We start from the raw sequence: 22578 nt of genomic DNA, 5'->3' as shown, positions 1-22578 counted from the left end.
CCAACCTTAAAACAACATTCCTCTCTCAAGAACACCCTGTGTTATGCAAAAACTAGAGTGCTGTGTGTCTGTGTGTGTGTGTGTACCTGTGCACAGAGAGATGGGGGAATTTGGGGGCACTGCAGGGAAAGTTGACACAATGGGGTAAAGGAAATGAAAGTCTTTGAAAGTTTCTCTCCCCAGGGCTGCATCAGTCTTACCTTCACCTTCACCTGGGAGCTACAATACTGAAAGAGCAGGAAAGCATTTGGCAACTCCGTGCGGGCGTCACTGGCTCTTACAGGCTGGGCTTGGGGGTGTGTGGCCACCACCTCTGAGACACATACCTTCCAGGAAAGAATGTGGCAGTGTCTGCAGAGCTGAAGGGTGTCTCCATACTGCTCTTTCCGTGGGTAGCATCGCACAAGTTTAAAATACATCTTCTTCCAATCCAGCTGTCCTTTGTCGGACAAGATTAATCGCTTGCGGATCTAAGTATCAAACACATAAAAGTTGTTCTGAAAAGTTCTGCTCCTGCCCCCTTCCTCCACCTTTTTCATCTATACCCTGATGATAGCCAGGGAAAGAGTAGCAGAGAGATAAAAATGTCGCTTCTGATCTCTACCCAGTGAAAGAAACAATAGCTTTTAACCAGTCTTAAAAGAAATAGGTGGCTGGTGACACCTTCTGGTGTTGAAAGTTTAGGTGATCTCCATAAACAACTTCAATCTTTTCTCCGCTACAGACTTGAGTGATTATTTCCAGGGAGATGCGGTGACTGTTTGCCACAGTGGCTCTATTTTATATTTAAATATTAGTGGCTTTGTGAACAGACCCTGTTGAACTCACACTTCTATATAAAGAAGTTGGGGGAAAAAAATCTGAGCCAGTGTGCGGAGGGGAAAAAGGCCTTGAGCTGGTATCCGAAGACCCAAATTCAAATCCAAGGCCATTTCCCTCACCTGGAGAGCACGCCACTAATTTGGATATGTCATTTAGCCACTTGTGGCTTCAGTCCCTCCGTCTGTTTAAAGTGGGCATAATATGCTCAGTCGCTCAGTGATGTCCAACTCACTGCAACCCCATGGACTTGCAGCCCGCCAGGCTCCTCTGTCTATGGGATTTCCCAGGTGAGAATACTGGAGTGGGGTTGCCATTTCCAACTCCAGGGCTACCTTTCCCTGGTTATCAGCATAAAATGAAATAACATCAGGAAAATCCTTTAGCTGTAAAATGTCATAAAAATGTAAGTTACTTTGTTATAGAAAAGAAGGGCGATTGCCAATTCATGAATTGTTTTCAGAGCAAGCTGTAAAATAGGAACGGGTTAAAAATATGTTTTTTTTTTTTCTTCTTGAATCACATAAAAGAAATCTCACAAGTATTATTTAGAAACTCCTCGGACTGCTTTCTAGTCAAACTAGGGAGCCCCTCAGGGTGGGTTTGAAAAAGATGCCAAGGAAGCTTGGCAGGGTGGTGGGCAGAGTGGGAAAGAAGGAAGGAACGGCCGCTGGGCCACACCAACCTGCCGCTCGGAGAAGTGGTACTGGCAGAGCTTCTTCCATAAGAGCCGGTCCTCGCTGAGCACGTGCAGGTCAGGGGCCACCTGGCCCAGGCTGACCAGGTCTCGCCCGTCGCTCAGCCTTTGCATGATATTCAGTTGTAAGCACAAAGGCAGGTCTGTGAAGGTGAGGCCCCTGAGGGCAGGCTGCGGGGAGAAGGACGGTGTTAAGTTGTAGGGCGGAGAGCAGCCAGGCACCAGGCAACACTCTCCAAGGATGCAGCTGTCCCCTTGCCCTCCAGCCTCAAGCTGGTTTATTGATCAGAGCAGCCATTCTCCCTGCCCTGAGTACAACACAGGACCCATGACCGAGATGCACAAAGAACTGCCTGGAGCAGCTCTGGCCAATGGTGCCAGAGAAATTTTCCTAAGTTGCACAAAACTTTATGCTTAAAAAATAAAAGGAAATGTAGTTGACATACATATCCTGTTAGTTTCCGGTGTACTACAGAGTGATTTGATATTTGCATATGTTATGAAATGATCATCCAGTAAGTCTAGTAATCATGTGTCCCCATATAAAGCTACTGCAATATGATTGACCATATTTCTTATATTGTATATTACAGCCCAAGTGGCTCATTTGTTTTATAACTGGAGGCTTGTACCTCTTAATTTCCTTCACCGATTTACACTTTTACTGTGAAGTGCTAAGTTGCTTCAGTTGTATCTATGTCTTTGGAACTCTAAGGACTGTAGCTCACCAGGCTCTTCTGTCCATGAGATTCTCAAGGCAAGAATACTGGAGTGGGTTGCCATACCCTTCTCCAGGGATGGAACCTGAATCTCTAATATCTCCTGCATTGGCAGCTGGGTTCATTACCACTAGCACTGCCTGGAAAGAGTCTCCTAATAGCAAGAGTTGGATTCCTGTGCTTTTCTCAATTACAATAGTCCTGAAGGACTCACTGCCCTGGCAGGGCACCCCTCAGCCTCAGATCTCACGGCCTGCCTCCTTGTGACCACCGATCCCCCAAAACAGGCTTTCTCACTGGCCCCCAAACACTGTACACAAGGCTGTCGCTCTGTCCAGGCCTCTGCTCGTCTACAAGTGACTCTTCTCAGATCAAGTTTGAACCCATGCATGCCAAGTCGCTTCAGTCATGTCCAATTCTTTGCGACCCTATAGACTGTAGCCTACTGTCCAGAGGAGCCCACTGTAGGCTCCTCTGTCCATGGGGATTCTCCAGGCAAGAATACTGGAGTAGGCTGCCACGCCCTCCTCCTTCAGGGGATCTTCCCAACCCAGGGATCAAACCTGTGTCTCTTAAGTCCACCTGCATTAGCAGTTTTTTTTTTAAACCAGTAGCCCATGTGGGAAGCCCCTGTTCAAACTCACCTCCTCTGAAAACTGCTTTTGTGTCTCCCTCAAGTCTTAGGCACTGCATCTTCCTAGAATTCCTATGATCTCTTTCAGATACCATTGTCTTTTTTGGCTGCACCAAAGGGCATGCAGGATCTTAGTTTCCTGACCAGGGATAGAACCCAAGTCCCCTACACTGGGTATGTGGAGTCTTAACCACTGGAACACCAAGGAAATCCCTTCTTTCAGAATCCATCTCTAAAAGAAAGCTTAATGGAACATTCCTGCTAGGATATAAGCTCCAGAGAGGCAGAAATTTTTGTATTCTTTCATTGCTAGGTCTAGAAGAGTCTAGAAGTGTGCTAGCTTATAGTAGGCACTCAATAAATATTTGTGGAATGATGAAAATAAAATAAACAGGTAAAAACAACCACAACAGAAAGACTCTGTACTTGTATGTGTGTGTGTGTGTGTGTGTGTGTGTGTGTATACATGTATGCACACTTTGGGAAGGGCTGGTCAAGAATCTTTCAGTCTAAAGATCCATCTGTTCAGGCATCTCTATTGAACCTTAGGCTCCATGGAACATTTTGAAAACTGCTGATCTGTGGAGAACACATTGGCAATTAATCGTGAGCTTCTCCAGAAGCTTTTTCTATTATATCCTTGCATTTATATTTAAGCCCTTTATTGTTTAAATTTGGATGAGCTTATGTTAGCCTATCCAGACCTAGATCCTTGAAGCCAAGGTCTAAGCTTGCAACGCTTGCAGATCTAGCATAAAAACCCTCTTCTGGCACTGGAGTTGCTGCAAGGGCGAGAGACCCAGAAACGTAAGCAAATCATTGGAGAACAAAGGTTAAATGCCACCAAGGAGACAAGCATCAAGTGCTATGGGAACTATCTGTCCAGAAGGTACTCATTAGTACTGGCTGCTATTTCTTGAACAGCAACTAGCTTCTGCCATCTGGATAAGAAGTCAGCACAAATCGCTCGAGACCAAGACTGTGGTTCTTTGTCCTTCCCATGCTAGTCCTGGGTGAGCTCTTGAACTTGAAATAGTGACATTTTTAGCTCAGTGTTCTATCACCTCTGGAGGTCACAAGAAGGAAAAAAAAAAAAAACAACACAAACAGGATGAAGAAACTTTCCTTAGCACAGGGGAAAATATCCTGGGAATGGGTATTGAGTTCCCTCCTTGAAATTTTAGCTAACTAAACTCCGTATGAGGCATGTCAAGGCTGGAACACATAGGATTCCAGAGGAACACACAGTGGCAGCAATCTCCCCCCACTCCCTCGCCCTGCCGTCTTTGCAAAGCAGGACAGGCGTGTAGAGGGAAGGTGGGCAGTCACAGGGTGCCTTGGGACGTGGGATGATGGAGAAGAACAGGAGGTGGCGTGGGAGGACCATGGGTTGGAGAAGCAGCAGATGGAGATCCCGTGGGAAATCTGGGTCTCAATTTCTGTATGTCTGGGAAAGGAACTGCCTGCAATGCAGGCGACACAGGTTCAGTCCCTGGGTGGGGAAGATCCCCTGAAGAAGAGAATAGCAACCCATTCCATGGCCTGGAGAATTCCATGGACAGAGGAGTCTGGCAGGCTATAGTCCATGGGGTTGCAAAGGGTCAGACACGACTGAGCGACTAACACTTCCTTTCATACTTCCTTCGTGTCCAAAATGAGCAGGCTTAGAAGTCTCTGAGGACCCCCTCCAGCTCCAACCATCTCATACTTGGAGTAGCATCAGCCTCCTAACCCGTCAGAAGTGTCTCTGACTTGACAGTTTATACTGTTCAGGCTGATGGGCTGAACTTTCAATTGTTTGCAGAATTCAGGACTTTGCTGGACTGCAGAAGGTCCTAGACCCATTTGTCATTTATCATCTGCGGCTGATCATATGAGCCAATAAAACTGCCATGAGATTTTCTTTTTGTTTCCAGCACTTCAAAGCATCTACTTTTTTGGTTAAAACTCCCAGGCCAATTATTACATGAACTCCTATTAAAGTCCACTTGGCAAATTCACTCTCAAATTTTCAAACCTGAACTTTTCCAAAATCCTTGCCCAGACCCCATGCTGAGCCTTTACTCCTGATAAATGATTAACTGCTTGCGTACCTTCTTCTATTTGAATATAAACATATTAAAGAAAAAGAAGTCACTCTTGCTCCCCCTATCAAGTATTTGGCTAAAAATCCTTTTATATTCACCCTGCCTTCCCTGCCCCCCAGGCTTCCAAACTTTGCCTTGTTCACAGTACACTGTGATTCTGTGTGATTCCTCCCCGGCCCCAAGCCAGTTCTCTTCGTTTTTCTCCCTTTTATTATTTATTATATTAATTATTTTGCCAATAAAAATTGGCTCCATAGAATGAGATAGGAAATTCTGAAAGAAAACAAGATCATGTGCTGGGGAGATACTGATAGAACTTTGGCAAACAGAAAACAACGACTGTAAATGTCACCTTAACATTTTCATGTAATAACATTCTTCTCTTTGGTCCAAACTGTTAAAAAGTTTTAAAATACAGTCCACACTGAAGTAATTAAGTCCCCTGGGCTTCCCTGGTGGCTCAGATGGTAAAGAATCTGCCTGCAACGCAGGAGACCCGGGTTCGATCCCTGGGTCAGGACAAGCCTCTGGAGAAGGGAATGGCAACCCACTCCAGTATTCTTGCCTGGGAACTTCATGAACAGAGGAGGCTGGTGGGTTACAGTCCTTGGGGCCACAGAGTCGGACACAACTGAGCGACTTTTTTTCTGCCCATCCCCACTTTCTCTTTCTCTCTCTCTGTCCATTTTTCTTTCCTCTGAAGACATGGGCATTTCTGTGAAAAGCACTTCAGAGCTCCGTGGGTTCCCAGCACTGCTATCAAAATAATGTAGCTCAGAGCCGTGGAGGGTTAGGAAGGAGGGCCTGAGGGAGCAGAGACTGATAGGTATCTTAAGCCTCTGCAGACAGGCCTGGGTTCAGCCCACATCTTACTGGTGGGGAGGCCCCAGCCAGATTATTCTTAACCATTCAGTCTGATTTTTCTCATGAGACAATGCCCGGAAGTACTGAGCACAGCGGCCAGTTAATATTAATTTTATAATGACCCCCCCTTACAATTAGTCACTACATGAGTTAATTAATACATTAGAGGACTTTGAAGAGTGCCACAGAGTGAGCCCCTCATAACAATAATAATAGCTGATACATTTACAATACTACATGTCAGGCTTTGCTCTATTAACTTATTAAATCTCATACCAGGGCTATGAGATAGGCATGACTGCTCCTATCTCCCAAATGAGAAAAGTGAGGCACAGAGATGTTGAATACCTATCCCCAGATCTTGCAGTTGGTAAATCTTCATCCTCATCTGTAATACAGGGCAGTATTTTGCAACTGTATTCCTCTGAACACTGAGCAAGTTCTTTAGGTAGGTGTAGGGAGGAGAGTTGCCTTCAGTCATTCATTCATTCAACTAATGTCTACTGACTGCCATCTGCTTTGGCCCAGGGACAGGAAACAGAGCAGGGAGCTAGATGGTACTCTCTTTTCTTTGTGGAGTTTATAAACCAGTGGATGAATATACGTATCAGATAATTTCAGTTCATCATAGAGGCTCTGAGGACAGTAAGATGACAGAGGCTTCAACAGACTGGATGGTCAGAAGCAGCAGCTATCTTCAAAGCCCCAAGGTAGGACCAAGCTGAGAATAGCTTGGCCTGGCTGGGGTGCCATGAGCAGAGGGGAGACTGAGATGAATTTCAGGGTCTGATCCATCCTGTGTGAGATTTCGTTGGATTTAAAAGGTTTGCAAAAAGCTGAATCACTGAATACATAGTTGGAAGAAAGCTGGATTGAAAAAATTTTGGAAACCACTGATGCTAAAAAGCTTTGCCATTTTAGGAATAAGAAGCTCAGGGTTCTGACCTCAGCTCTGGCCTGACTGCTGTGTTACTTGGGAAAGTCACTGGGCTTCTCTGATCCCTCCTCGGCCCTCACTCCATGCAGGGTAATAGCAACTACAATGGGTCCCAACAGAGTCTGTAGATCAACTAAGGAGGGCTTTGGGGAGAGTAGACGCATGAAAGAGGGCAGATGTGGCCAAGGGAGGGGGCAGCTCCTGTGAGGGAAACAGAGAGAACAGAGGCAAGTTCCGGGCAAGTGGGACCATCTAAATGGGTGTTCCCAGTTATTGGAGGGAAGATGCCCTTGAGACTAATGGGATTTGCTCATTTATATCATTGATTAGGTATCACTGGTATCTATGTTGTGTGTGTGTGTGTGTGTGTGTGTAGTGTAGCCTATGTAATTCTAAGGAAGTCATAGAACTCTGAGGTTTGTAATTATTCCCTCTGTTTCTGAGTTAAAAAAAACCCAAGACACAGAGAGGTTATTAACTGTAAAGTCAAGGACACTGCATTTTGCAAGCTTCATATAGTGAAATACTTAAAAGAGGTCAAAGAAGTTTTTTTTTTTTTTTTTTTTATGTTTCATTCTCAGGAGACGAGGCAGACCCTAACTTTATCAGCCTGGGTCCCGGAACCACTTAAAACAGCCATGGTGAGTGATTAGATAAGTCAGCCAAGTGCTACATGAGCGGCCTAAGTGTGTTTGTCCATTAGGGAGCCTTGAGAGATTACACCAACATCTTTCTCACATTTTTTCGTGTGTCTTGGTCCTTCTGCTCACTCTCAAGAGGACAAGAGCAAGGGGGCCAGCTTATGTTTTAAAAGACAGAAGAAACTACTGGTAGTAGTTTAGCTGGAATGTGGGGGGTTTGGTTTATTTGTTTGCCTTGAGTGAGACTTGCCCATCTCTTTCCCCACCTGTATGCTTACAGTCTTTACTCAAAGGCTTCCTTTCCTTCCAGTTAATAATTGGAACTAGAGTTTTAAAAGGCTGGCACCACCAGTTCTCCAAGCCACCGCCATCATAGCTCCTTTGTATTCCAGGCAGCATCTTAAAGCTATAAACGAACTTGTACTTTAAGAGGAAATGCGCAGAAATCTCCAGATCCCACTGAAGATTTCAGTGGTATAGCCAACATCTGATCCAAAGGTCAAGTTTCCAGTTTTTCCCACCTTTCCATTGGTTGTCATCCTCTGTGTGCTTTGATCCTGCTCTGCCAAGTTCTTCCCACCCTCTCTTTATCAGAAAGTCCCCAGCCCACCCTCGGCACCCAAGACACAGTACGCGAGCAGAGCCATCTAGACTCTTCCATCACCAGAGTGGGTTTAACGTCCTGGCGAGGCTGCCCAGCATCTCGGCAGAGGAACTGACTGCAGAGGGGTCGTTCCTGCTGGGAGGAAGCTGGGGGGTCCCCGCTTACCCTGGTGATTTGGATGTTATTCAGCTGCTGCTGCCAGTGCAGGATCGTCTCCATCCGATACACCCACATGTTGATGTTCCCCACCAGCACAGACTTGCCGACTCTTTGGACCAGGGTACATAAGGACGTGTAGAGGGTCTGCAGGAGTTCCCTTATTAGTCTAATGTTTTGCTGGTCTTCAAGGACTTGAGTGGGGGGGAGAAAAACAGTAGGAAGAGTTTGTGAGACTAGAACACTCCATAATTTTACAAGTGGTCCTTTCTTCTGCTCTATTGTGCTCGTGTTACCCGGGTACACCCACGGGGGATATTGTCTTTTCTCACTGGTGTTTATTCTACACTTGGCTAAGCGTCTGCACTCGAGGGTATGGGATAGAGTTTCCATTATCTAGGTCCCTCTTTGTTCTCTCCGTTTTCTAAGACTGTTTCTCTTTTCACTGGTCCTGCCAGCACCATGGGCTCACCTGATCCGAAAGCAGTGTCTCTTGCCCAGCAGTGATGTGTCTTTCAGATGATCAGTGGTAGGAGTATGGGTCTAGGGGTCAGGAACTTGGATTTCCGTCCAGTCTGGCTGCCTCTTTGTGTGATTATGGATAAACCACTCTTTCTCTCACGTATACAATGAGTCAGTTGAGCCAGAGATGTCAGGTTTTTTCTAGCTCAGAGAGTCTGTGAATCTATCCTGCCTTGCACCCTGCTCACTTTTCTAGGAATGTGGAATCTAGAGGTTTGGTAGCCAAGGTTGGGACATGTGCCTCCACTGAGAAGCCTGAGAGGCAGACAGCAGGACAAATGGATGATTCCAATACAAGGACAGGACGGTGATCATCTCACCCTTTGTCATGCGCACGAATGGCCCTCCTTTCTCAACTGGAATCTGGCACCCATGAAATGCATCTGGAGTCATTCATTTCCATCCACTCACTGTTCCCTTAAATCCAGTGACATGTCCACTGCATTGGAAAAATCCATCTGTCTGGCCCCAGGCCTATAAAAAGGGGTGAGAGAGTGGGAAAGAGCTCACCTTTCAGTACCACTTTTTCCAAAATGTTCATGAAGTTCTTCTGGGCAATGCCACTCAGGGATGTGAGCTGTGACTTCGCTATCAGTTCCAACAGCTGTGGATAAAAATAGAAGTTGCCAGGCTTAGGCTACAGAGATATTTTTCTCCTCTAATCTTCACTTTTGAGTCATGTGACACATAGATATGGATTGACGGGGAGAGATAAATGGCAGACAGGGCCACAATGCAATAAAAAGCAGATGCTCTGAGTGAAAGACAAATGGGGGTAATCCAAAACCTCGGCATCAGGCTGAATATTTAATTGCTTTTTTTCTTTTAAATAGAAAGAGCTTGGCTTCAGTCAGGGCTAATTCATTCTACTTGTCCTACTTCAACAAGTGAAGCTGAGGTTTTCCAAGGGGAACAAAACCTCCCATGACCTGTGATATTGGAGTTCTATATAATCACTCCCAGAGGGAGTTCTTCTACCCTGACTTGAACTTCTCCCCATTGGCTGGGACTGCTCTCAAGGCACCAAAAAGCTCAAGTTCAGCAGTGATGTGCACTTTTCAAGGAAGGGGCAATTCTTATCCAGATATTTCCTGCTTATGCAGTTGCTCAATAAACATGTCAATTAATTTGAATCTTTTATTGCACTTAACTCTTTGTAGAAAGATGCCCATGCATGACTGAATCCCTTTGCTGTCCACCTGAAACTATCACAATATTGTTAATTGGCTATGTGTGTGTACGTGTGCTAAGTTGCTTCAGTTGTGTCTGACTCTTTGTTGACTCTACGGACTGTAGCCCATCAGGCTCCTCTGTCGATGGGATGCTCCAGGCAGGAATACTGGAGTGGGTTGTCATGCCCTTTTCCAGGGGATATTCCCGACCTAGGGGTTAAACACACATCTCCTGCGGCTCTTGCATGGCAAGCGGATTCTTTACCACTGAGCTACTGGGGAAGCCCCCTAATTGGCTATACTCCAATATAAAATAAAAAAACAATATATGATATAATAAAATTCTAATAAAAACTTGTAGAGTGAAAAAAAAGAATGAAGCTAATAACAGGAAAAGAGACCTTTAGGGATGTATAGTATATACATCTCTTTCTACCTAGAGGTTAGGATCCTTGTAGTTCTTAAAATTATGTGCAAGTCTTGCTTTGACTACTTATTAACTCTGTGACTCTGGGCAATTTCCTGAATTTCTTGGTGCCCCAAGTTTCTTCATCTGTACTTGTAATACTAGAGTCTTCAGGATTGGTGAGAGTGGTAAATGAGGAAACACACACAAAGCCATTAGCAGAGCACATGGCATAAATTAGGTAGAAAATAGAGGTTGGTTGGTTTATTGTGGGAGTATGGTCCATTCCCACCACCCATGTTATCACTAAACAAAAAGAAATAAAGATAATAATTTAAGTTGATGCATCCTTAGCATAATCATTCTTTTCCTCAAAAGCAAAATTCTTACAGATATGGCAAGATTTTTTTTTTAATCAAAAATTTTGTCATTGAAAAAATGAAAATTTAGACTGAAATGGGGTCTTAGTGATCATACAGTTCGACCCAGTTAACAGATGAGCAAAAGGAGGCTCAAGAGACTAAACTTCACCAACTACAACACAAAGAGTGAAAGGGACCATCAGGATCCTCCTAACACACTTCATGCTTTCACAGTTATTGAACAAAAGAGGTTGATATAAAGGAAAGTAATTAACTGCACCTGGAACCCCACCAGGCAAAGGAAAACTGAGTCTCACAGCCACTTAATTAGATTTAGAGAACCAAGACTCCCCTTTATGTTAAAGCTTGAGTCTCTGCTCCTAGGAAACTTTCCAAAGAAGTTTCATCTCCTGGGCCAGGCCCCAGCCCAACTTCACTTCAGGTCAGTAATCACCAAGTATGACACTGTGCTGGGTGCTGGAATCTAGGCTCAGGGAACTAGCAAAGTGACATTTGAAAAATTGGGCTGTAGAGAAGAATTGAAACTTTTGGATCAAAGCCCCAGGCAATTCAAAGAACCTCTGCTTCCAAGGCATTTGTTTAAAAATTTTGTCCCCATGAAGCTCCTTAGGAGCCTGTCGAACCATGCACAGACTTTTAATTTCCTGAAAATAATTTTGCTCGAAGTTAAAAATATGCTCGGGCCACTTGATGCTAAGAGCCAACTCAATGGAAAAGACCTTGATCATGGGAAAGACTGAAGGCAAAAGGAGAGGAGGGCAGCAGAGGATGAGATGGTTGGATGGCATCACCAACTCAATGGACATGAACTTGGGTGAACTCCAGGAGGTGGTGAGGAACAGGGAGGCCTGGTGTGCTGTAGTCCATGGCGTCATAAAGAGTCAGACACGACTTGGTGACTGAACAACAACAACAACAAGACCCCCAATCCTTCCCTGCCTGGCTTAGGTATCTCTCACACATGCTGGGAGAGATGCCGTCTTTGGGCTGGGGGAGGATGGTGAAGAAAGGCTGGTTTGCTAAGATCAGTACTGGGGATCCAAGGTTGGATGTCAGGAACTGACCAAATGCCCATGAGGAGAGGAAAGAAGTCAACACATCAGCAGAGGCCGCATCCCCGTGGGCGGGGGGTGATCAGACTGGATGTCCTCTGCATGTCCAGTTCAGCTCTGTCACCAACACGTGACAGTCAAGAGAGGAGTGAAAAATGGCACAAAGGGACTGGCCAAACTTTTCGTTTATCTCCCTGACCAACAACAAGACTCAGAAGGCCAAGACCACGGTCTATTAATACCCTGAGCCTCACATGACCAGCACAAAGCAAGATGAAAGAAAACAACAGTCTTGAGGTGGCTCTGGGAAGGGCAGTCGGCTGTGAGCCATGACTCATCACGGGGTAGGAGGTGGGGCAGGAGGAGGGTAGGCAGAACTCTGCCTGAAATCCATCCAAAAGCCCCATTCCATGTGACTGCCATCTCACGAGGGCGTCAGCTTCAATCTTGTCTAAAATTGCACCAATCCCAAGAACACAAAAATTCTCAAGGCTATGACTGTGCATTTAAGGGGAAACCAGAAAAACCCTTTGGCCTGACTGAGATGATCTTTGACTAAGGAAGAGCAGCAAGATAGAGCAGCAAAAATCAGTCAATTGGCAGAAGAATAATATGTCAACCACCCTCTGTTTATTCCTGTGTCAAAAGAAAGTCCTTCCCTTCACTGCCAGGCAGCCTCGGGGTCACGAGAGAACCCTGGAACAGGAGCAGACCAGATGCTCTAGCTGGGTGACCTTTGCAGCTGTCAATCACTTAGCAGGTGTTTTCTGCATGTCAATTCTGTTCTACTGTTGTGGTAGGTGACATGGATTAAGACACACGATCCCTAGACTCAGGGGGGTTACCATCTAGTCTGTGATGTAAGTCATTTAACCTTCCAGAACCTCAGTTTCTTCATTTCTGAAGTGGGCATTAAAAAAAAAAAAGCCTACCTGGGACTTCCCTGGTGGCCCAGCAGTTAAGAATCTGCCTGCCAATGTGGGGGACATGGGTTTGATCCCTGGTTCAGGAAGATCCCACATGCCTCAGAGCAACTAAGCCCATGTGCCCCAACTACTGAAGCCCGGGAGCCTAGAGCCTGTGCTCTGCAACAAGAGAAGCTGCTGCAGTGAGAAGCCTGCACACTGCAACCAGAGAGTAGCCCCACTTTCCGCAACTGGAGGAAGCTCGTATGCAGCAGTTAAGACCCAGTACAGCCAAAAATAAATAAATTACTTAAAAAAAAGACTACCTACTTCACAGGTTGTAATGAGAATTAAATGAGATCACTATATAGAAACCAAATACAGGGCATCCTTACAATAAGGTATTATTTCTTTCCCTTCCAAATCCCAATCTTTTAGTGAAGTTTAAAGTTGATTATCAAGGGTTATCATTTCCATAAAGCTTTTTCTGTAAAGGGCTAGATAGTAAATATTTTTGCCTTTGAAAGCCATAAAGTCTCTATTGCAACTACTTAACTCAGCAATGGTAGTACAAAAGCAGCCCTGGACAGTATATAAATGAACAGGTGTGGCTGTGTTCCAATAAAACTTTATTTATAAAAACAGACATGGGGGGCAGATTCGGCTCTTGGGCTACAGTCTGTCAATTTCTGATAGAGTATAGAATTTGATATATATATTTATCACAGAGTTCAAGAGTGAGGGCAGAGCCAAACTGCTGGCCTCCATTTCCCTAGCTTAAAATGTACATGGTAACAGTACCTACTTTAGAATTGTTGTGAAGATTAAATGCATCCATAAGGCACTTAGAACAGTGCCTGATACCAAAAATATACTCAATAAATTATTATATTTGTTTTTTATCATAGCACAGAGAATATTACTAAGTAAAATTATTGCCAGGGAAGGCATAGTGAATTAGTAGGGTAAAGTAGAGCTGGTTTAAAGACCTTTAGAATCGCTGTATTTTAACTTTATATATTGTCAACCAAATGCTTAAATTCTTTCAAATTCTCATATTCCTTTCTGTCATTTTTATTATAGTTCTGATACATTTAATAGCTTCTTGTCTGATGATAAAAGTTAATGTTGATACATTCTATGATTCACATAGTTGCATCTATCATGAAGTCTCATTTTGTTAACACTAACAGGTGGTTGCCAAGTGCCAGTGACTGTGCTCAGTACTTTACATGTGTGATCTTATTTCACCTTCAATGGCAACCCAATGAAGTGGGTTCTCCACTAGTCAAAAGAGGACTGTGGCCTCATCTAAAGACATACAGCTGTAGCAAGTGGAGGAGCCAGGACTTGGGCCCAGATATGTCTAACAGAGAACATATTTATTTATTTATTTTAAATTTTGGCTATGCCAGGTGTCACGTGGGATCTTAGTTCCCCGACCAGGGACTGAATCTGTGCCTCTTGCAGCGGAAGCACTGAGTCTTAACCATTGGACTGCCAAGGAAGTCCTGAGAACAGGTTTTTCTGATAGTTTAAGGACTTCAGTTTCTCAAGGCTAATCAAAATTGCAAAAAGGGCCAAACTTTAAAAATAGTAGTAATATCATGTATTGCTATTTTCTAGGAAACAGAGTCTGAAAACCTTATATCAATATTACCCTGTGATAGGTAATCAGCTTATAACATTAAGGAAGAAATAATATCCAGAAAGGGTTAATAACATGTTTGTGTGTGTGTGTGTGTGTGAGTTGCTTTGTCATGTCTGACTCTTTGTGACCCCATGGACAGTAGCCCGCCAGGCTCCTCCGTCCATGTGATTCTCCAGGCAAGAATACTGGAGTGGGTTGCCACGCCCTTCTCCAAACAACACATTTGTGCGTGTGTTAGTTGCTCAGTCGTGATGAGGCAATGTGTGTGTGTGAAAGTTTCTCAGTTGTGTCTGACTTTTTGTGACCCCATGGGCTATACAGTCCATGGAATTCTCCAGGCAAGAATACTGGAGTGGGTAGCCCTTCTCTTCTCCAGGAGATCTTCCCAAGCCAGGGATCAAACCCAGGTCTCCCACATTGCTGGCAGATTCTTTACCAGCTGAGCCACAAGGGAAGCCCAAGGATACCGGAGTGGGTAGCCTATCCCTTCCCCAGCGGATCTTCCCAACCCAGGAATCAAACCAGGGTCTCCTGCGTTGCAGGTAGGTTCTTTACCAACTGAGCTATCAGGGAAGCCAATAGCTTTAGGTAAATCACGTAGGTCTACTTTCCACATCAGTATAATTCTACAGATCCAGAACCAGTACTGTATGAAACTAGTAGCAAGGAGGACAGAATTGATTAATTTTACTTGTGTCAAGGGAGCGTGTGCCTAGGGGTGTAGAGCTGTATCTAGCAATTTATTTACCAAGATGACTTAGCCAGTTAGATTCTTTGCCTCTGGCCACAAGAGAAAAAGCAGAGGAAAACGGACTATTTGCAAATGGCTGTTTGTTTTCTGCTGGGCAAATTTTAGTCCAGGTGCCAGTAATTTGTGGCTGTGTTTAAAGAGGCGGGGGCGGGGTGGGGGTGAGAAGAGGGTTCTAATTCCAGGGTATCATTACCGTTGGGCCGCCTGGGGATCCAGTAGGATCCTCAGTGACTAGCTGTGCAGTAACGGGACCGGTTCTGGGCTCCCGGAGGAAGGGCTGGTGGTCACTGCGTGCCGAAACCACATCCTGCCCTTCGGTTTCACTCATGCTACTCTTAGACACACTGAGAAGAAAAATCTAGTTGCAAGCAACATCCTACAGCCAATCTCGGAATGGATGCCAACCACAGCTTGAAGGGGTGTGTGGAAGATGAATGGGCAGAAAAGAGACTGCCCTCATATCTCACTTTGCCTGCAGAAAAAGTAGGTTTCTATCGTCTCTTCCGTTCAGTTCATCATAGCATTCAGACTTTTTTTTTTTTTTTAAGCATTCAGACTTTTAAAAATAAATTTGCTCGAGTCACTTCTCTGCTCGAAACCCTCAAATGCCTTCCCTTAGCCCTTAGAAAAAAATTCAGCCTCCTGACCATGACTGGCTAGGTCCTCCCTGACCTGGTCTTCACTCCCTGTCCAGCCTCATTGTGCCCAGTACTTCCCCAGCTCACTTCGCTCTGGCTCCACAGCCTGCCTCTGGTTCCCTGAACCACCTTCTAGCTCATTCCCACCTCCCAGGCTTTGTCCTGGGCACATCTTCATGGGCAGCTCCATTCAGGTCTCGGTTTCAATGCTGCCTGCTGAGAGCTCAGAGAGCCCTTTCTGGACTATCCTAGATCTTACTATGGTTTCATTGTTCTTCTTCATTTCATTTGTACATGTCTGAAATGATCTTGTTTACTTGCTTGCTGACGGTCTAATTGGAATAGAAACCTCAAGACAGAAAGGGTTGTTTTGTTTACCACTCTATCCCAACCTGCTGGAGAAGACTCTTGAGAGTCCCTTGGATGGCAAGGAGATCAAACCAGTCAATCCTAAAGAAAATCAACACTGAATATTCATTGGAAGGACTGATACTGAAGTTCCAATACTTTGCCACCTGATAACGAAGAGTTGACTCATTGGAAAAGACCCTGATGCTAGGAAGGATTGAGGGCAAAAGGAGAAGGGGGCAACAGAGGATGAGACAGTTGGATGGCATCACTGACTCAATGGACATGAGTTTGAGCAAACGCATGGAGACAGTGAAGGACAGGGAAGCCTGGGGTGCTATAGTTATTGGGTCGCAGGGAGTTGGACACGACTTAGTGACTGAACAACTACTCCAACCTGGCACATGGCAGGCACTCAACTATATATATATATTTAACACATCTGTCTTTTAGACTCAAGGAGTAGTATAGCTAGAGGGGGCCTGGATAACGGTTTACGCATATTCCCTCCTGCTTTAGAAGAGGTGGCTCAGGGGGGTCAAATGACATAATCAACAGTAGATGGTATGGACTGTCAGGCTGGTATTCATATGGGGTCTGTTCCCAGACTGATACATTACTTTTAATGCAAACACATCATTAACGCTTTCCAGGAAGGCAAGCAGCTGAGATTTAAAGGAACACTAGGCACCAGGCACAAACAGAAAGAGCAGCTACTCGCCCTGTTAGTTCGAGGTTAGCCACGCAGCATGCATACCCAAACATACTCTGTCTCGCATAGAATATTGTTAAAAATGTAGTTCATCCCTAAATTCCTCCTTTTCCTACGACAGTAGGCTCTGAGGTTTAAAGGACATGCATGTCTGGTTAGAAAACATGCCAAAGGATTCTCAAAGGTAGGAAAAAACTTTAAGAAGCTTGGAGAAGCCCCTGCCATTTCTCCCATGCTCAGTACCCAAGCTAGGTGCCCACAGGAAAATTATGTCTTCTGCAATAAACCTTTGGTTATATTCGGCAGTGCCTCTGTGTACTTCCAAGACCCTTATTTATTCAATAGACAACCTAGATTAGAACCTGGAAAGTTTTGTCCTGACTTTGAGCCTGAACACTGACAGGTTGGAAGAGGGAGCATTTTGGCTACATTAATAATCTCCAGGCATGTCAAGATTGGGTAAATATTATTTGCAAGTGAAACATCTCTCTAACTGAGGGCCAAGTTTATACAAATCAATTGTATTCTCAGCCGAGAGCAACTTGCCTCTCTGTCTTCTATCCATCCCAGAAAATTCTGAACTTAGAGTGATGCCCTGTTCCCTGTTGCATTGACCTGAGCAGCTCTGTTTGCCACAGTGAGCCTGCTGAAATCAGGCTCCCTGTCTACGCAGCCTCTTTACCGCTTGTACCCGGTTCACTGTCACAGTGCCCTCGGCCCCCGGCCCACCATCGCTCTCTATTTCTCTTTTTTCCATCTCCAGTTTGGGGCTCATGCCATTTGTCTCTGCAAAGCCTTCTACTGTCTCTCCACCTGGCCAAATCCTGGCCTTCCTTCAAGGAAGGAGACTCTCAGGTTCAACCTCTTCCAAGAATCCGCCTCCAGTGTTTCTCCATCTCCAAAGTGGGATGGGAAAGAAAATCAGGGAGGAAAATCAGAAAAAAGTCAATCTCTATATTTTATTTCATCTTTAATTTCTATTTTTATATATTTTCTAATGCCTAATTACCACCCTTAAGATGACAATAGTTACAGCAACAATGGATGTACTGGGCATTATTCAAAGGCATTTCAAGGGATTAAATTCAGTTTAATTTTGTAGCAGCAGGACAGTAGTTACCATTATTAGCACCTTTTAGAGGTATATGGGGCTTCCCAGGTGGCTCAGTGGATAAAGAATCCACCTGCAATGCAGGAGATGCCGGAGACATGGGTTCACTCCCTGGGCTGGGAAAATCCCCAGGAGGGAGGCATGGCAATCCACTCCAGTATTCTTGCCAGGAGAATCCCGTGAACATAGGAGCTTGGTGGGCTATAGTCCACAGGGGAGCAAAGAATTGGACATGACTGAAGCAACTGAGCACGCATGCATGCATCTGTATATGATTTACAAATGAATTTATGAATATATATAGAATATGTGCTTAAATTATTAATGTACTGTCAGGTGTCCATGGTCAAAAACACCACTGTTCTGGTCTTTCAGCCTTCCTCCATTTTTGGGGGTGCCCCCACTTCGGTGGGTACCCCCTACTTCTGCAAGTATACTCTGTTTCTTTTGTCATTGTGTGGGCACCCCCATTTCTTCAGGTAGCCCCCTACTTCTGCATGTACTCCTCCAATTCCGTGGTCATACCCTCAAGGTCTGTGAGTGTCCCCCACTTCTGAGGGCACCTAGAAATTGCACAATCTCCTTGCCTACATGCTTAGGACGACTGAGAAAGCTAGGAATTCTGAGATGCAGCACTGCTTGGTAAAATCGCCAGCACCCTAATCAGCATTCACTTTAAGCTTAGCTTGGGACCCTCACTGCTAATACCCTACAGTGGATTCTCCCAGTTCCCAACCACTTCTGCCATCATTTTCAAACGGGCTTAGGGCTCTGCCCCTTTGATTTTGTTGCCATTGGGAGGGCTGGCCTCCTTCCCTCCATCTCTGTTTCTCAGTCTCGAAGGAAAAAGATACCACCAGTTTTAAGACCCAGGGGGCAGGACTCGAACTTTAAGCAAAGGAAGGCTGTGCACCACCAGATTAATCCAAGGTCACTTGGGCAGAGGGACCCGGTGCAGGGCCCAGCTGTCCGCACACATCATGACCCACCAGGGGCTTGGCAACAGCACGCCCTTTAATTGAAGGCATTGGGTTTAAATTTGAGTCATCATCGTGCCATATTTCAGACTTTTGTTTGCCAAACCGCCAGTCAACTTAAACTAAAACATGTTTTTGGAAAAAGATTTTTAGGGGGTGGTAAGAAGTCAGTAACTTGCTGGAAACATTCAAATGGACTTAGGGCTGTAATGCATAAAAAATAAAAATGTGTGTCGGTTTAGGTTGTGGCTGTTCTCTGTGGCAGAGGAACAGAGAGAGTGCGGTTGCAAACTTTTTGTTTGTCCTTCCCCAACTGTTGCACACAAGGGGCAATTCATTAAGGTCATGTGTGTGTGCATGCTAAATTGCTTCAGTTGTGTCCGACTCTGTGCGTCCCTATGGACTGTAGCCTGCCAGGCTCCTCTGTCTATGGGATCCTCCAGGCAAGAATACTGGCATGGGTTGCCATGCCTCCTCCAGCGGATCTTTCCAACCCAGGGACTGAACCTGCATTTCTTAGGTCTCCCGCATTGTCAGGTGGGTTCTTTACCATTAGTGCCACTGCAACCTGGGAATCCCCTTCATTAAGGTCAGGAAATTGCTATTCAAGGTTCTTCCTGGACTAAAGGCAGCATCTAGAGTTACCAGGTACTTGGCCACATTCTCATGCCATAGAGAGATCTGGGAGGACCAAAGATCATTCTGGCATTAAAGTGTTAAAGCCCTCTCTTGCACTCATGCCTCAGTGTGTCTTGTTTAAAAACTTATTATGCAAAATATAAGTTGGGCTCCCAAGTGGTTTCTGGGCTGGTTGGCAAAGTTGAAAACACGCTAGCATCAACTGGTGGATAAACTTAAGTAGCAATGCCAGGGTACCACCTTCAGCTGATGAACTCGAATGCACTAGAGGTGGGCTTTCTAAAGAAAAAAGTTTCACAGGTGATTCTAATGTGCAACTGTGTGTCTTCTGGAGACCTACTTTGCTGGCCTCTCTGTGCCCTGGATGGGTTAGTCAGCACTTGTGTTTGCCTGGTTACAGTTCTAACCCCACCACTGGCCCATCTCCTGGAATCTTCACTGGCTCCCCAGGGGAATTTCCAAAATGTGTTGGTCTTGAGGCATGGTGTAAACCCATTTTTGAAAAAGTGACCTTTCATAAGTGGGTAAGTTGCTGCTTTTAGAGATTTTAAATCATCTTTAAAAACCACAGTTAAAACTGTGTTTAAGTCATTGGTGGTATGGAGAGAAGTGGGTAGAGGCAATGAGTATAGCCTAAAGCCAATTAAACAAAGGTACAAACGTTATATAAAAACCTCTCCAATTTATCATCAACTTTCGGATTCTAAAAGTTCCACAAAATTTTCATGCTATCTAATAAAAATCATAACGTTGAGATAGGAGTGTTGGCCATCTTTTTCATTCCCTCTGCCTGTCTCTTATGGAGATTGATAGCTAGTATGAACATGATACATTTTAAAAAATGTACTTTGTCTTTAAAGAGGTTAAACAAATTTGAAGGCTTCAAAGTTGATTCTTCTGGTACTGAGGAACCATTGTAGTATTAAGAAATCATTAGGCCAAAGCAGTAAGATGAGGATAAAACACTGGCAAGCTACTCTGCAAAGTTGCTTTAAGGATAAGAAGACTATTTGAGAACAACTTAAGTGTCTTAAGTTCCTTAGAAGAAAACCCTCAAAATGTGGTGCCTATCATTAAAACGTTTAAGCTCTTTATAAAAATAACATTTCTCAAATTACAGAGGACTCTAACAGTGAAGAGGAAAAAAAGATTATTCTTTCCAAAATAGATATTTTCCCCCTCTTTCTGAACCTAATAACAGAAAGCATTCAACAGTTTCTTTAACTTAAAGATTAGGAGATTGTGCTCATACTGTTAGACACAAGTTCTTCATGCTGAGTTTTAATCAAGGGCCAAGGACATGATTCTCCAGGTATTTTTTTTTAAGTAGAAAAACATTTTTTTAATGAACCAAACTGCAAAGGTCTTTCAGGGAGAATAAACAAAGAAGATTTAATAGTCAACTAGTCTAGAAATTGAGTCTGGAAAAGCTTACCAATTATAAAATCTTGTCATTATAATCAAAAATATTAATTGAATTCCCAGAAATAAAATTGCCTTGTGTGATCAATTAGTTGACTCTTATAAACAGTAATTTTGATAGGTAGGTAATAACAAATATTAGTAGCTGACTTTGACTAACATATCCCAGTCTGCAGAAAATTTCCATGTACGTTACTGAGCTTCACAGCTACTCTGTGAAGTCAGGTTATTCTAAGTCCTTCTTACACTTGGGAGTATGAGGGTGAAACAACGTGAAAGCAGTAGAGCTGAGATCTGACCACAGGCCATTTTACTTTCAGTCCTTTGCTTATATGGAGCTCCTCCTTGTAGCAGCTTAAGAGTGTGGACTTTAACTGCTGGTTTCAGATTTGGGTATCTTTGTTTATGTAGCTTTGTGACCTTGGACAGGTCATTTTGCTTCTCTGTAGCTCTCTATTTATGTAAACAGAGAATAAAAATACCTATACTTTACACGGTTAATGGAAGGCCAAGAGGTATTAGTCCACACAATTGCTTGAAATAGATCTCCACAATTCAACTCCTTTGTTTCTGTGCTTTATCTTATTTCTTGGGGAAAGAAGAACAGGTAGAAAGGAGAACCATCTAAAAATTAACCATATGCTGATCAGTTTGGGATCAAGACATCAGATCTGGGAGACTGGAAACTATTCACTTTCTTAGTGACAAGTTCCAGGTCTTCCTGGGCCTGACTCCAACCAGCCTGCACTGAGCTGTGGGCCGAAATGACCTCCCAGAGTCAGCAGAGTCACACTGAATGACATGATCATTTCATCAGGAAGGTCTCTGATTGTTATCCCTTTTGGTCTGGAATAAGGGTTCATCTGAAGAGCAGACAGATCTGATTATGGGCTCAGCTCAGAGCTTCTAACCTACAAGAGGCCTGGATTTGTGTGTGTGTGTGTGTGTGTTTTAAAATCAGGTCAGTTGGGACAGCCAGGCCTGTATCTGCCCAGATGACAGGTGAACGATCCAGGCCTCAAGGGGGCTTGAATGTCATTGCTCTGGCTGGGCCTTTGCAATCATCTGACTCATTGACATGGCGCTGAGAAGCACAGCAACCCAGGAAAAAGAAAATAAAAACCCGACCGACCAACACCCATAGCGGGTAAACTGCCTCCTACTTCTGATCCTAAAACCCAAACAGCTGCTACCTCCTGGATGGAACCGCTGACAACAACACGCAAGGGAGCTTAGGGGGAAAAACAGCCACCAAGCAATTAAAAAGAATCAGTGACTTGAAGGTCATGGTTAGGCTTAACTTGTTTTACTACCTTCATCATTAATATTTTGCTAAAGCTCATTAATTTTTTTTTTTCCCCAATGCAGGGTTTAAAATAGGAAGCAACTGACCCAAGCAGGTAGTTTCAGGCTTGCAGTGAACCTGGGACTGAATATCGTCCTCACGTGGTGGTGGAGGGGTGGGAGAAGAGAGTCAGGGAAACAAGGTTCCAACATGCCTGAACACCCAGCTTTGAAGCTTAAACCAAAAATGTCTTAAGTTCGCCCAGAGTCAGCTAAAGTTGGGAAAGGAGGAAGGCCAGTGAGAACGACCAGACGGGCATAAAAATTTTAAAACAACCCAAGGTGCTTTACAACTTGTTTTCTGCTAAATTCTCTCTGGCTAATGTTGCTGCCAGAGCTCATGCTGCCTGCCCTGTGGCTCACGTGAGGGATTATGACAGTCCCTGT

The 22578-nt window shown here is 44.4% G+C and overlaps 1 protein-coding gene across 1 annotated transcript in view; it reads right to left on the bottom strand.

The window, feature by feature from the left end:
* Window positions 1-22578, bottom strand: part of FBXO32 (F-box protein 32) — a 41739-nt gene that overhangs the window by 5655 nt on the left and 13506 nt on the right. The window contains exons 5-8 of the mRNA XM_040261868.1: window positions 9191-9284; window positions 8168-8352; window positions 1505-1687; window positions 327-470 (exon numbers count right to left, since the gene is read on the bottom strand). Coding sequence (XP_040117802.1) covers window positions 327-470; window positions 1505-1687; window positions 8168-8352; window positions 9191-9284 — 606 coding nt within the window. The remainder of the gene's footprint in view (window positions 1-326; window positions 471-1504; window positions 1688-8167; window positions 8353-9190; window positions 9285-22578) is intronic.

This window comes from Oryx dammah, unplaced genomic scaffold (genome assembly GCF_014754425.2).
Source record: "Oryx dammah isolate SB20612 unplaced genomic scaffold, SCBI_Odam_1.1 HiC_scaffold_19, whole genome shotgun sequence".
Classification (NCBI taxonomy): domain Eukaryota; kingdom Metazoa; phylum Chordata; class Mammalia; order Artiodactyla; family Bovidae; genus Oryx; species Oryx dammah.
This window is presented reverse-complemented; position numbering and strand designations above follow the sequence as displayed.